Source organism: Diaporthe batatas (assembly GCF_019321695.1).
Source record: "Diaporthe batatas strain CRI 302-4 chromosome Unknown Contig00012, whole genome shotgun sequence".
Classification (NCBI taxonomy): Eukaryota; Fungi; Ascomycota; class Sordariomycetes; order Diaporthales; family Diaporthaceae; genus Diaporthe; species Diaporthe batatas.
The window spans coordinates 1,051,315-1,065,432 of NW_025408559.1; the positions used below are offsets into that span (position 1 = coordinate 1,051,315).

The window sequence follows — 14,118 nt, forward strand, 5'->3', positions numbered from 1 at the left end:
ATTCCATTTTCACCAAGCAGCCCAGCTATAGCTTCTGCGACGGCGGAAGGAAATGTACACCAAGTACACCAATAAACCCCCGAGACCAATTTGATTGCTGCTGTCTCTGCTGCCGCCCTCGAGCTGCCCCGCCTCAGCTCCTTCCAGCAGCTTCACATCCACCACCAGAGACCCGACTCGCCGCACAATGGGGTGGCTCTGGGGCAAGTCGGCTCCCGAGAAGCCCGCGACATCGCAAAGCGAAGGGCAAGCACCCGCGGCGCAACAGCCACCGCAGGCCTCGACGTCCTCGCCAGAGACAGACCCGGAGATCACAAAGTTCCTTGAGGAGCTGGCGGGGGGGCTCCGGAACGCAAGAAATGCCACGGACAACTCCAATCCTCCCTCAAATCAGCCGGCGACCCAACAGCCCCCAGCCGCCGCGCCCAAGACGACGTCGTCGTCCTGGTCCTCATGGTGGCCCGGCTCTTCCACGTCCCCCACCCCCTCAGAACCAGACGCCTCAAGCACGTCACAAGCACCGACGTCTACCGACGAGGCCCTCTCCGCGCCCTCCACCACCGCCCCAGCCGACGAGCCACGCCTCTCCCCACTCGCCGAGTCAATCCTCCCGACGACCATGGACTGCGAGCAGGCCTTCAACCAGGCCTTCTACTGCCAGTCGCTGGGCGGGCAGTGGAACAACATCTACCGGTACGGTGGCGTGCGCTCGTGCAGCGAGAACTGGGACGACTTCTGGTTCTGCATGCGCGTCAAGGGCTACCAGGCGGGGCCCGTCAAGGACAACATGATCCGCGAGCACTACAGGAAGAAGCACCTCGCAAAATACGGGCCGGGGAAGCCCAGCAGCGAGGACGTCTGGCGGGAGCGCCGTGAGAGGGTGCCGCCTGGCTCGGCCTTTAGCGAACAGGTCGAGGCGCCGACAGTCAGCGATGCTGAATACCAGAAGTGGGAGATGGAAAGGATGGACAGGATTAGAAAAGCGACAACTTCGTAAGGGGACATCACCTCACGTACAACTATTTTTACCGTAAATATACCCAGGACTGCCTACCGCCACCAGATAGAGGGCCATTTCTCATCTCGTCAGGATGAAAATTAAAAGATTGTGTCACATCACATTGCATCAGGGACTAGGTGTATTATGAATTTCTTTGTTTTCATTTCGATACTGGGAATCAATTAAGTACGCCCATGCACTTTGTATACCCCATCCGAGAACTTTTGCCTGTATCATTAAGTCATCATGAACAATGAAAAAGGAAAACGTCTAATCCATCCGAATTTCTCCACCGCCAAGCGAGACAAATTGACCGCGCACTGCAAATTCAAAGTCTCGCCGCAACTCGCATCATTGATGAACCATTTAGTCGACCTCCTCGACGGTGGGGCCGTCGTCGCCACCGGCGCCGGGGGCGGCACCGCCAGCACCAGGGAAGCCGCCGGGGGCACCGCCAGGGCCGCCAGGGGCACCGCCAGCACCGTAGAACTTCATCATGATGGGGTTGGCAACAGCCTCCAGCTCCTTCTGCTGCTCCTCGTACTCCTCGCGGGTGGCCTGCTGGCTGTCGTCGAGCCAGTTGACGACCTTGTCGATCTCGGCCTTAAGCTTCTCCTTGTCGGCAGCGTCGAGCTTCTCGTCGACCTTGGAGTCGGACAGGGTGTTGCGCAGGGAGTAGGCGTACGACTCGAGGCCGTTCTTGGCAGAGACACGGCGAGCCTCGGCCTCATCCTCGTCCTTGAACTTCTCGGCCTCGGCAAGCATGCGCTCGATGTCCTCCTTGGAGAGACGGCCCTTGTCGTTCGTAATGACAATCTTGTTGGTCTTGCCGGTACCCTTCTCAAGAGCAGACACGTTGATGATACCGTTGGCATCGACGTCGAAGGTGACCTCGATCTGAGGAACACCACGGGGCGCAGGCGGGATGCCAGTGAGCTCGAACTTGCCGAGCAGGTTGTTGTCCTTGGTGCGCTGACGCTCACCCTCGTACACCTGGATGAGCACACCAGGCTGGTTGTCGGAGAAGGTCGAGAACACCTCCGACTTCTTGGTGGGAATCGTGGTGTTGCGGGGGATGAGCTTGGTCATCATGCCACCGGCAGTCTCGATACCAATGGACAGCGGTGCGACGTCCAGAAGCAGGATCTCGTTGGTCGACTTCGACGACGTGTCACCCGACAGAATCGCGGCTTGTACAGCTGCGCCGTATGCGACGGCCTCATCGGGGTTGATGGACTTGTTGGGCTCCTTGCCGTTGAAGTAGTCGGTAATGAGCTTCTGGATGCGGGGGATACGGGTGGAGCCGCCGACCAGCACGATCTCGTGGACCTGGGACTTGTCGATCTTGGCGTCGGTCAGGACACGGTCGACGGGCTGCAGGGTGGAGCGGAACAGGTCCTGGCACAGCTCCTCGAAACGGGCACGGGTGATGGAGGTGTAGAAGTCGATACCCTCGAACAGGGAGTCGATCTCAATGGAGGTCTGGGCGGAGGAGGACAGGGTGCGCTTGGCACGCTCGCAAGCAGTGCGGAGACGACGCAGGGCACGGGCGTTGGTGCTCAGGTCCTTCTTGTGCTCTGGGAGGTTGTTAGTTACCTGTTGCTGTTCTGGGTGTTCGGGAGGGTGTTGATCTGGACGATCGGGCTTGTACTTACTCCTCTTGAACTCGTTGACGAAGTGGTTGACCAGGCGGTTGTCAAAGTCCTCACCACCCAGGTGAGTGTCACCGGCAGTGGACTTGACCTCGAAGATACCCTCCTCGATGGTCAGGAGAGAGACATCGAAGGTACCACCGCCCAGATCGAAGATCAGGACGTTGCGCTCGCCCTCGACCTTCTTGTCAAGACCGTAGGCGATAGCGGCAGCGGTGGGCTCGTTGATGATACGCAGAACATTCAGGCCAGCAATGAGACCAGCGTCCTTGGTCGCTTGACGCTGAGAGTCGTTGAAGTAGGCAGGAACAGTGATGACAGCGTTGTTGACGGTGCCACCCAGGTAGGACTCAGCGGTCTCGCGCATCTTGGTGAGGACCATGGAGGAGATCTCCTCTGGGGTGAAGGTCTTGGTCTCGCCCTTGAACTCAACCTCGATGTTGGGCTTGCCACCCTTCTCGATGATCTTGAAGGGGAAGTGCTTCATGTCGGCCTGGACCTCAGAGTCCTGGAACTTGCGGCCAATCAACCGCTTCGCGTCGAAGACGGTGTTGTGGGGGTTCATGGCGACCTGGTTCTTGGCGGCATCTCCAATCAGACGCTCAGTGTCGGTGAAGGCGACGAAGGAAGGGGTGGTCCGGTTTCCCTGGTCGTTGGCGATGATCTCAATGCGGTCATCACGGAAGATACCCACGCAGGAGTAGGTGGTACCCAAATCAATACCAACAGCGGGAGCCATGGTGATTGTTTGTTGTGGAGGAAAGTGGTGTTGTGGTGTGTGTTTTGAAGGGTTGTGCGGGAGAAAAGAGGTTGTGGGGTATCACAGAATCGTAGTGTCGAGTGCAAATCAGAGTTGCAAAACCTCGATGGAGAGAAAAAAGGAAATCTGGAGGAGATGTAGAGACCTCGCTTGATGTGTGACAGAGAATTGGTTGATGATGGAAAGAGGTTACAAGTCGGTCGAGGGAGACGAAGCAGTTGGGATTTTATCAAGTCGTTGCTGAGCTGCCTGGTGGGGCGTGCATTGGGAGAATGTTCTAGATAGAAGTTCTTCCTGGACCTTTCTAGTGACTTCCAGCCCCCTGCCGCAGGCGCCAGAATCTGCTGGCAATCACCCCTGTCGCCCAAGTAGCGGCAGGGGGCCCACCAGGTACCGGATTCCATTCCACAGCCCCAATTACGCTTTTTCTTTCCGCAAGCACCACAAGCACCAACCTCCTAGCTCCCAAGACAGCAAAGATTGTGGCCCCCGTCCCCGTCCACACCCTTGGCCCAAGGCTGTCTTTCGCCTTCTGGCCCACAAGAGAACCTTCCTGCAAACCGTCGTTGTTTCCAAGAGCTTGCCTGTCCCAATTTCCCTCAGCACTGCAGCCACTGTTGCCGTGCCGCCCCATAGCCGTTTGCGAAAATGCGGATGTGGGCCCTGGGCCATGACCTCAACCTTGAGAGAGAAAATACTGTACCACAGCTCCCACCCCACGTTGGTCATGGCGGTTTGGCAGGCTGGGCTGGCTGGGCTGGCTGGGCAGGGCAGCTCAATCGATCAAATTCGATCGCGGGGTACCGGTGATGTAATCCGTGCTGTGGTAGACGCCCGTAGAGCCGCAACGCTTACTAAGGCCGAGGCCCGCAACGGATGCGCCCCTCTGCCCCCTGCGCTGCACAAGCCAAGCCAATGTCCACCGCATGCCCGCGTGCCCGCGTGCCCGCATTACAGAGAGAGAGAGTACCTTGCTCCCAACGACAACATCTCAATTGTCTACCAGCATGGGCAACCATTGCCTGTGTCTCACTGCAGCTGCCCGTGGCTTTGAGTGAGACTCTGCACAAGCTCCTGCAGAGACCATGTCGTCCATTGCTTTCCAGGGCCTCGGATCTCCCGCCTCAGGAATGCCTCCAACAAGGCCCCAGAAACATTGTCTCACAATTGCTCCAAGTAGAAGGTTCTCTTGTGGGGATATCAGATCCACTGCAAGTCACCGAATCGCCGAATCGCCGGTTATGCCGCAGCATACGGTTCCATGGGGAGGTCGATCGATAGGTGCCCAAACCAGCATGCCGTACCCACATGAGGCTGTCAGATGGAAAGTACGGGAAGTATCCCATGGTTTCTTGGGAGCCGTACCTTGCATGCAGTATCCCACCTGCGACAGCACCAACACGTGACAGGGAACTTCAAACTGTGCCTCAAGTGGCGCAGCGTGCAACGCAGAACCAGAACCCATGGGTCTATTGCTATGACTTCTCACCGTGCAATCCGGTATGATATACTTGATGTGCAACGGTGACTGGGGCTCTTGGAGTTCAAGAGAGCGACAAACTGAAACCTACGCACACAAACACTGGCAGAGAAAGATAAACCCACAGTCGTTCCGGTGCATACTTCGATCTCAATCTCCAGGCTAACGGTCATGACTGGTGTGAGCTCAAAAGAAGGAATATCAAACCAAGAAGGCTCCGAACTGGAATGAAGAGATGATCTCATGGTCAAGGTGCTTGCACATCAGACACCCAAAGAACTATTTTACTGTTGGACACAATCAAACATGCCTTCCAGTTATGTGACTGCATAACACTCCCCAGGCACGCACACATACACTTGTGAGCATCTGACCTCCCATCCACTTCTCCTGTTCGCCCAGATACATTTCCAGCGGAGAAAACAAGCAACCTGTGATTGCCAAATCTTTCTATTGGGTCTTCCAAGGTGACGTTCAAGCTCGGAGACACCGTTCCTCCCAACTGTGCCTGCACTACAGTTGAACCTGGCCAGCATATACTCGTACAGATCTATCGCCTGAGCTTGGCCTGGCTGAGTGTATCTCGCAAGCCCGTGCCTGCAGACTACGATCCTGGGGATGCTGGCAACGGGTCGGGTCAAGACAGACGGAGCCGTGCTGGTCCCAATGTTTGCACGTGCCAGACCAAAGGGGCGCCTACACTGGGGACCTTGGGGAACACGGGTCTACATGAAGCTCGTTCATGCCGTTGGCGACGCAGGCGAAACACTGCGTGTTCCCCACCCAGGCCTTTTGAGCCACGGTCACTGCCGCCGCGAGCCGTTTCGTCATGAGGATTCCGGGTGGCCAAGGCGATCAATGTTCGTCGGAACAAGTCTGTGAATCCCAACTTTGGCGGCGTGACCAGCCCTCACCTCCTTCCAGTCTTTGGACGTTTTCCTCCCTCATAAGCCACGTCTGCCTCCGATCGAGCATGTATCGAGCCGTGGGTGGGATGTCAAATGGCGTTTCAACAAGATGCAGCAAATGACTTATTCGACTCTGGCCATGACAGTCGGCATCATCTTGGTTGGACTTCGGCTACCGGCCACAGCCTGATTGCACTGACGGTGGGAAGATTTGACGCACACCGTGATTGTAGCCACACCACGTCAGCCAAGTCATACGATGTTATTGATCCCATATCATGTAGCCATGGTCTCATTGTTGCCACCCATTTTGAAAATTCATCATTCTTTTTGTCTGCCCTTCGTCAGCACATGCTTTCGTTCTCAAACTCGTTTGCAAGGTCTGTTCATCGGCCGTGATGACCGTGATGCCTGTGACGTTTTCACATATGCAAACAGCCCGTAAACGTCGGGAAAAGCTGATGCTATGGTATCGCGGCCCGCCTCTACGTACCCGTGGACAGTAGAACCTTGCCTGATACGGTCTATTGTTTTGTGATCATAATTAGTGTCTTCTAAACACCGAGATCAGACGCCGTATGTGGACTTCCTCGCGTGTCTTTTGTATACAGCCTGTCCCTCCATTCCGTAATTGTATCCCCGTGCACCACACCACAGCGAACTCATCTGACTACGCCCTTCAAACCACCCATGTTTATTTCGAACTCGGCTGCTCCATCCAGACCGGGCCCCGCCGCGGCCACGTGCGGTGCGAAGACGACCTTCATCCACCTCCTCCACGTCTTGAGCGTGGGTGTCCCTGTCCCACCAGCATCATCATCGACATGATACCGTGACCTGCCGTACCGCGGGGCCTTGACCAGCGCGATCCGACAGGCTACCTGGGTCGTCCAGACCAGACCGAGACTGGGGGTCTTGAGCGAGTGCATCGACGAGGGCCATGGCTCGTCCCCCCACCCTGTAAACCACCTCTGCTGGTGGTCAAAGTTCAGCGCGGGCGGCGCAGGCAGGCGAGACATGTCGTCCATGGGCGGTGGTGGCGGCCGTCTCTCCGGGGGAGGTTCGGCGTCCTCTTTATCCCCGTAGGACATGCTCGACGCTGGCAGCGCGTCGGCCATCGACGACGTCGGCTCGACGTGTGGCAGGGGCGGCTGGTTCGGATCCTTACTCCGCGCCGCCAACGGCGAGCTCTCGTGATTGCGCATGGGCGGGCCACGGCCACCACCCGAGGCGACGTTCTTACCGTAGCCCGGCGGCGGATTCTTAGGCAGCGCCGGGGTGCCCGCCCGGTCAAAGCGGTCTGCAACCTGGTTCGACACCACCACGGCGATGTCGTGGTTCCTGGCCAGGTCCCGCAGCAGCAGCCCCAGCCGGACGAGCTCCGCGCTACGGGCGCCCATGTTCTGGCCGACACTCTTGCTGCCGCCCTCGCCTGCCGCACTGCCGAGCGCGCCCGAGTGGTTCCTAACCGACCGGTCAAACTCGGCGCGGTAGTTGGCCGCCACGCTGTCGAGGACGATGAGGCCGATATTACGGCGCTCCACCTCGACCGGCACCTGGTAGGTGAGGATGTGCTCCTGGGATTCCAAGTCCGGCGTGGTGGTGCTGACGATGTTGTCGAGTGACGGTCTCTCGCTGAACGGGATGTTCTTGGATCTGAAGATGGGGTTGTTGTTCAGCATCTGCGTGAGACGGCGCGTTGACAAGGACGCCTCGGTTGATATGTAGAGGGCATTACGGCCAATGCCATGCGGCGGTGGGAGCTGCACGGCGAGGAGCAGGGCGAGGAGGAACTGCGTCTTGCCGGCTCCGGCCTCGCCCGCTAGTTCCGTGACGTGTCCCGTCCGTACGCCACCGTCGAGGAGCTTATCGATGACGGGGTCGAGTGTGCTGATCTTGGACCACTGGTGTTGATGTTGCTGTGGTTGTTGCTTTGAAGCCTCGGCTCTCGCATCAGGCTCCCGATCCTCCACGCCCAGGTCCGCATGCAACGCGGTCAAGACGGCGCCGCACAGCCTCTTGACATCCAGCAGGGGCAGCTGCGTCCGTTTGCCAATGTCTGCTGCCTCGAGGGTCAGCAGCTCGCTGGTTGTGACCTGATGCTTTTCCAGACTCGGGATGAGATTCGCATATTGACTGGTCGGGAAATGCGGCAGGATGCGTGCAAGATCCGTCATGGGTGGGATGTTATGGGATTATGTGGCATCAGAAAAGCGCGTTGCCCTGGCTGGCTGTCTCACACATTTGTCCCTAATGGAGAAGGCGGCACGGTGGTGGGTTGAGGCGCTCATCGGAGAGATCACAGCGCCGTGACTGGTGGGCTGGCTAGTGTTGCCTGCTTAAGTACCTAGGTAGGTAGTAGGTACTTGGAAAGTGACCGACCAACCCCTAGCCAGTGTAAACACCACAGCACGTACATACTTCTATTTAGTCTGCATAATCCGCAGGGTTTCAAATCCTTGAATAATAAACAGTTATGCTCACGCTGCCCAACCGATCTTATTTGCATATCATCACTCAACGTCTGCATCTAATTTTTGTCCGTGGTCCTCACAGCCACCACCTGCTGCACGCCTGCTGTCCTGCCTGCCTCCTATCACGGATTGGCAGAAACAGCAAGCAAACATGTCTTCACTCAAAAACCTGCCGGTGCTTTCATTCATTTGTTTAATTGCTATGCACTTATCCGTGATCCCCTGCGCCAGAATGCTATGCAAGTTGTAAGGTTGAGGTTCGTCACTGCCACCGTATTGGTACGCCTCATTTTCGCACAAGCAACGCGGGCTGCGAACACCCCACCATCTCCTATAAAGCCCGTCCTCATCTCGGGTGAGGAAATTCGTCCTCCATTTGCAGCCTCACCCCGACGTTCATCGATATCAACTCCTGGACAAGCAGCTTTGCAGCGTAAGGCATCGTCATTGCCGTTACCTCCCTAGTGCTCTTGCAGGTCTGGCAGTACCCCTTGTACCCGAAGAGCCCGCAGCGCTGGCAGATATCGACACTCGTGCCATCGGAGCTGTGCATTAGTCTCTCGAGAAGAAGCTGTGACGCGCCGTATGCGATCAGACAGTCGCGCTCCATTTCTCCCAGACGCAGACCACCATCACGCGACCGACCCTCGGTGGGCTGCCTCGTCAGGATCGCACGGGGTCCTCTTGCCCGCGAGTGCATCTTGTCTTGCACCATGTGCTTCAGACGCTGGTAGTAGATCGGCCCGTTGAAGATGTACGCCTCCAGAGGTTCACCTGTGATGCCAGAGGTGAAGTAGTCCTTGCCCTCCCAGGAGAAACCATGGTCGACCAGGACCTTGCTGACCTCCTCCACAGGGTGCGACCGGAAGGCGTCGCCGTAGCCGTACTTCTTTCGGCCGTGCACAATTGAGGCCTTGCCAGTGAGGCACTCAAGGAGCTTTCCCACTGTCATACGCGACGGGAAACCGTGGGGGTTCATGATGATGTCTGGAACCAGACCTTTGTCGCTGAACGGCAGGTCTTCCTGATCAACGATGATGCCAACGACACCCTTTTGCCCGTGCCGAGACGAGAACTTGTCGCCCAGCTCGGGACGACGCGTCTGCCTGGTCTGAACCTTGACCAGGACCGTCTCCCTCTCCGTCTGTGTGACCATGACCTTGTCGATATACGCTGGGTCTGGGATCCGGTAGGCCATGGAGGTGTCCCGATACTCATTGGAACTCTTGTTTTCGCCAATGGTTGCCCCAGTGTCGAGAGGGGTTTCCTTTTTCACCATTGTCTCGCCGCTATGAATTTGCCATCCCACTCTGGCAAGGCCGTCATTGTCAAGAACCTCGTGTTTGGCAATCTTCTGCTTCGTCATGGGATCCGTCTCGGGCTGGCCGATCCTCTCCGATGCCCCGTTGGGGTACCTTTGAAGCTCCGCGGCATATTTACGGAAGACTTGACACCGCCCGAAACCCCTGTCGCAAGACGCCTTATTGAGAACCAACGCATCTTCGATATCGTAGCCGGAGTAAGACATGACGACGACCGTTGCGTTGTGACCGGCCGGAAGTTTGTCATAGCTGGTAAGCTCGATTGTCTTTGAGATGACCATGGGTCGGTGGGGGTACACCAGAGTGTAAAGTAGGGTGTCGATCCGGTTGAATTGATTGTAGGCAATAGCTCCGATAGCTTGTTTACCCATAGCACATTGATATGTGTTTCGGGGCGACTGGTTGTGGTGGGGGAATGGGATGAGACCAGCCACAGCACCAAGGATTGTAAACGGCTCAATCTCGACGTGAGTTGTGATCTGCGTGATGTCTGATTCGTACAGAGCAATGAGAGCATCGTTCTCTTCGTTCACGTCTAGGTACTCGACGACACCTTTCCGGAGGAAGTCGTCGAAGCCTACCTTGCCCTGCTGCAGCAGTCTCAGGTGTTCCGGCTGCAACTTCGACACGCCATTCTTGACAATAATATAGGGCCGGCAGACCCGCCCTTCGTCTGTGGCGATGAAGATGGTGTTGAAATGAGAGTTGGTGTTGATGCTCACGAATGGGTTGATCCACCCACGACGGCGCATCGTCCTGAATTTGGACGCAAACCGCTTCGGATAGTGCGTCAAAGCGAAGGGTGTTCCGTTGATTGATATGATGTACGCGCCCGCCTGGTGCATCTCCGAACCGGAGAAGTTCCTGATCGGTTCCACATTCGAATCGACAGTAAGAATGAACTTTTTGACGGGCTTTTCGTCCACCTCGGTGGTGATGTGTGTCATCAAGGCCAAGTTCTTGACCAGACCACAAGCCTCACCTTCAGGAGTATCTGAGGTACACAACATGCCCCATTGTGAAGGCTGGAGGGCTCTGGGGCCGGACACCTTCCGCGTCTTTTCGAATTGACTCGTAATTCGAGTCATCATTCCCAGGGCAGCAATGTAACTAAGTCGACTCAGAACGTGGGTGACACCCGCTCGGTTCATGTTGAACCGCTTGACGCTCCAGTTGCCGGACTGAATTGCCCGATTCATACCCTGGGTGATGTGGCCGCCCGTGCCGCTAATCGATGTCAATGGGTCGAACGGGATAGCCTTATTAGGTTTCTTTAGCACTTTGTCGATGTTCATCCTCAAGTTGGTAAGAAAGCTCTTGAACAAATCCTCGAAGAGGAGTGAAAGCATCTGTCCAGCCAATTCAAGGCGCTTGTTGCCCACGAAATCACGGTCATCAACCAGTTTCGGGTCATGGTAAGCCATCAACACCCTTCTGGTCATCATTGCGATGTAAATAGCCTTGGGGTAGAAATCGAGGCCCTCGATGGAGACATGCGCAAGGATGATGTTGGCCAGCGCGTCAAGTCCCTCTTCAACATTGTTCCGACGAGGTGCAGGGCCGAACTGGGGCTTGCCCTTTGATCCCATCCTGACGCGAGCGCCGATGTACTCGAGTGCTTGCTGCTGTGTAAACACGCCGACCCGTGTCGCCTCGTCGAAGTTGAGGGCGAAGTCGTCCTGGTAGCGACCATCAGACCCGGCGACAAGCTGCATGACCTCGTAGTCGGAGAGGCCACCAAGCGCCTTCAGGATAATGGCGATTGGGATATCCTCGACCAGAACGTTGTGCCTCAGGATGATCCTGTCCTTTTTCAAGATCACATACGTCTTGGACTTCCTCTCGTGGGTCGAGCTCGTAACAGATGCCTGGATGAGTTCCTTCTTGTCGTCGGCCTCAACAATCACTCGGTTCTTGCTGAGCTGTTCCTGAATGAGAATGACCTTCTCCGTCCCGCCGATGATGAAGTAGCCACCCGGGTCCAAGGGGCACTCGTTCATCAGTTCCATCTTGTGGTTCGTGGCTCCGGCCAAGACACATTTAGAACTCTTGAGCATGATGGGCATGCGAGCAAGCGGGACATTCCTCCGGATGATCTTCTTTCTGTCTCTGATGTAGGCGATGTCGATGATGATCGGGGCGGCGTATGTCATGTCCCTGAGTCGGCACTCCATCGGGGTGACATGGTTCTTGGCTTTGAAGGACTGGCCGGCATCGCCACGGGTGGGCATGCCGACCCGGATGTCGAGGAACTCGAGGTAGAACCCGCTGTCGACCTCGCTACGAATGATGCGGTTCGCCTTGACGATCTCCTTGATGTCATGGTCGATGAAATAGTTATACGAGTCGATATGCTGTTTTACGAGGCCTGGGGGCGGATAGTGAGCAAAACGGGCGGGCTATGTGGGCGGGCGCAAGTGGCAGTGGGCATACCTTTGACCTTCAAGAAGGCGGGTAGGAGCTGGTACTTGTCTTCCTTGGTGGAGATTGGGTCTGTGAGCTTCTTGCCATTGTAGAATGGCTCCAGAAGGGCCTCGAACCCGTCGTCGTCTGTCATTGGCATTTTCGCGGCGTCGTCATGTTCTGCTTGAACGCTGTGTCGTGGTCTGCGTCATGAATCTGGATTTGAATCTATGAATCTTTTTGGCGTCGCGGGGCAAAACTCCCGAACAGTCACGCCGATAAGATAAGAGCTAAGTTGGGTCGGGGACGAGATTCCGGCGCAGCTACGGCCGAGCTGCCTGTTAGTTTCCCCCAGTATGTAGTCTACTTTGAGCTTGTCTCGTTGCCAATGGCATGTGCAGCGTTGGCAGGAGCCTCATGGGCTGGGCTGCAGCATGGAATCAAAATGGTGCTGATATCTCTGTTCCATCTGGCATTTTTGCTAGCTGTACGCATGGCCGCGCCAGCACAAGCAGACCCACGTTCCGACCCGATTTTGTCCAATTACTGTGGTACTTCGCTCATGTGGTGCCACAATGCAAGCAAGACGCAGACTCCGGCGTCCTCTGAGACTGCCGATAGCCACAGTAACAGGATGCAGCCCTCACGGGCTGACGGGGCAAGCCTAGCCTTTCAGACCAGCTTGGCCAAACCACCAGGTTCCCATTGCTCCGTCCAGATGGAGTCGTGCGCATGCCAACGGCGCTGGTTTCGGAACACGCTGCCAGACATCACTAACTGGGGAAAGCCATCTTGTAGACAGGCCCCTCCCTGGACACCCCCGAGGCCGTGAATGGCTGTTGTGGTATAATTTTCCGATCCAGCAGGTGCACCAGCGCGTTTGGGGGCCTTGGAGGACATGGGATGAAGCTACCTAGAAAGTGGCAAGACGCGGTCTGGATCTCTAGCATATATCGCCTGTACTATACGGTGTTAACCAGTTTCGGCTGGTATATTTTGCCATGGATGAATTTAACTTCTGGTGATTGGGTTGTGTGATCGTGACCTTCCCAAGTGAGGGGGTTTATTTCCAAATTGTGATGGTTTGCCGAAGGTACTTTGGTATAACCATCACTCCTCCAGCCTCGGACGAATCAGATCGGGGGGGGAATGCGTGGATCTACACGGGCGGCTTTTCCGTTCCACCACGGTACATACTGTGTAAGCCTGGCGCGACGGTGATGGCGGAAAAAGCATCAGGACGTGCGGCCCAAGTTGATGGATCGTCAAGCCGCAGGACTCCCCAAGACGGCTCCCCAGCTCCCCCACTCACGAGGCCTCAGACGGCCTGACGGCCTACACGTAGCTCAATAGTCGGTGAAATGACTGGCGCCGGGCATCCCTGGTCGCCACAGTCGTGCTGCACGCACTTCCGCAGTGAGTCCACTGCCACGAATTGCGGCAGAGCGATGCCATGTGCTAGATCCCGATCCCGCCCATTATGATTTGGCCCTGACCCGCGGCAAGAATGGGAAATCTGCAGATCCCCCAGTTGGGAGGGGTCCCACTTCACCCTCACCCTGGTTCAGCCCTGGAAGAGAGGGGCTGCTGAATCGTTAGGGCGCGGTTCCGGCGTGCGTCAGGCAGGCCGAGGAAATTTCCATCCAGAAGACCCTGTGGCCAGGCAAGGAGCCGCATGCGATTCTGTAGAATGGCGTGTTTATTAGGAAGCGCACACTTTTTCTCTAGGCTGGATTTCCGTGATAGCCGCGCTACGCCCCAGCACGGCGGCGGCCAAGTACCCCGTACCGCAAGAGCCACGGCGTGCGTACTCCGTACCAGACCAGGGTGATCAAGTCCCAGAGAGGGCAGGCCTTTTTAGTTCCGCCTGTGGAGAATCCTGCGGCCGGGTTGACACCGACCAAGAAGCAGACCCTGAACTTGTTTGGCCGGGCCCGAATTCCTGCTGTGGTCCCAGGGAGTCTTGAGCTTGACTGCAGGTCCGGCGGTACACAGTACTATGTAGTAGCTTGGAACAGGCTTGGCCGATTGAAATGGAGCATGATGTACACAGTACATGTACTTGGTAGCCCATTGACAGATGCAAATATGGTCAGCGGGTTTTCCGAGCAGCATACCG

General features: G+C 56.6%; 4 protein-coding genes across 4 annotated transcripts; 1 reads left to right on the plus strand and 3 right to left on the minus strand.

Moving 5' to 3' along the window:
- Positions 1 to 20: 20 nt before the first annotated feature.
- KVR01_009940 (uncharacterized protein) lies at positions 21 to 3,663 on the minus strand. Its single transcript, XM_044784683.1, has 2 exons — positions 2,656 to 3,663; positions 21 to 2,577 (listed from the first exon to the last, which is right to left on the minus strand). The coding sequence occupies exons 1-2, from the start codon at positions 3,389 to 3,391 to the stop codon at positions 1,367 to 1,369; spliced, it is 1,947 nt and encodes a 648-aa protein (XP_044641188.1). The 5' UTR covers positions 3,392 to 3,663; the 3' UTR covers positions 21 to 1,366.
- KVR01_009840 (uncharacterized protein) lies at positions 188 to 997 on the plus strand (the record flags this gene model as incomplete). Its single annotated transcript, XM_044792855.1, has 1 exon — positions 188 to 997. The coding sequence occupies one exon, from the start codon at positions 188 to 190 to the stop codon at positions 995 to 997; it is 810 nt and encodes a 269-aa protein (XP_044641088.1).
- A 2,479-nt stretch (positions 3,664 to 6,142) lies between the features above and the next one.
- On the minus strand, positions 6,143 to 8,203 carry KVR01_009899 (uncharacterized protein). The gene has a single exon (XM_044793003.1). It carries the CDS (start codon positions 7,975 to 7,977, stop codon positions 6,463 to 6,465), a length of 1,515 nt encoding a protein of 504 aa, XP_044641147.1. The 5' UTR covers positions 7,978 to 8,203; the 3' UTR covers positions 6,143 to 6,462.
- An 85-nt stretch (positions 8,204 to 8,288) lies between these two features.
- Positions 8,289 to 12,381, minus strand: KVR01_009750 (DNA-directed RNA polymerase III core subunit RET1). Its single transcript, XM_044786463.1, has 2 exons — positions 12,030 to 12,381; positions 8,289 to 11,964 (listed from the first exon to the last, which is right to left on the minus strand). Exons 1-2 carry the CDS (start codon positions 12,157 to 12,159, stop codon positions 8,621 to 8,623), a joined length of 3,474 nt encoding a protein of 1,157 aa, XP_044640998.1. The 5' UTR covers positions 12,160 to 12,381; the 3' UTR covers positions 8,289 to 8,620.
- Between the last annotated feature and the right edge of the window lie 1,737 nt (positions 12,382 to 14,118).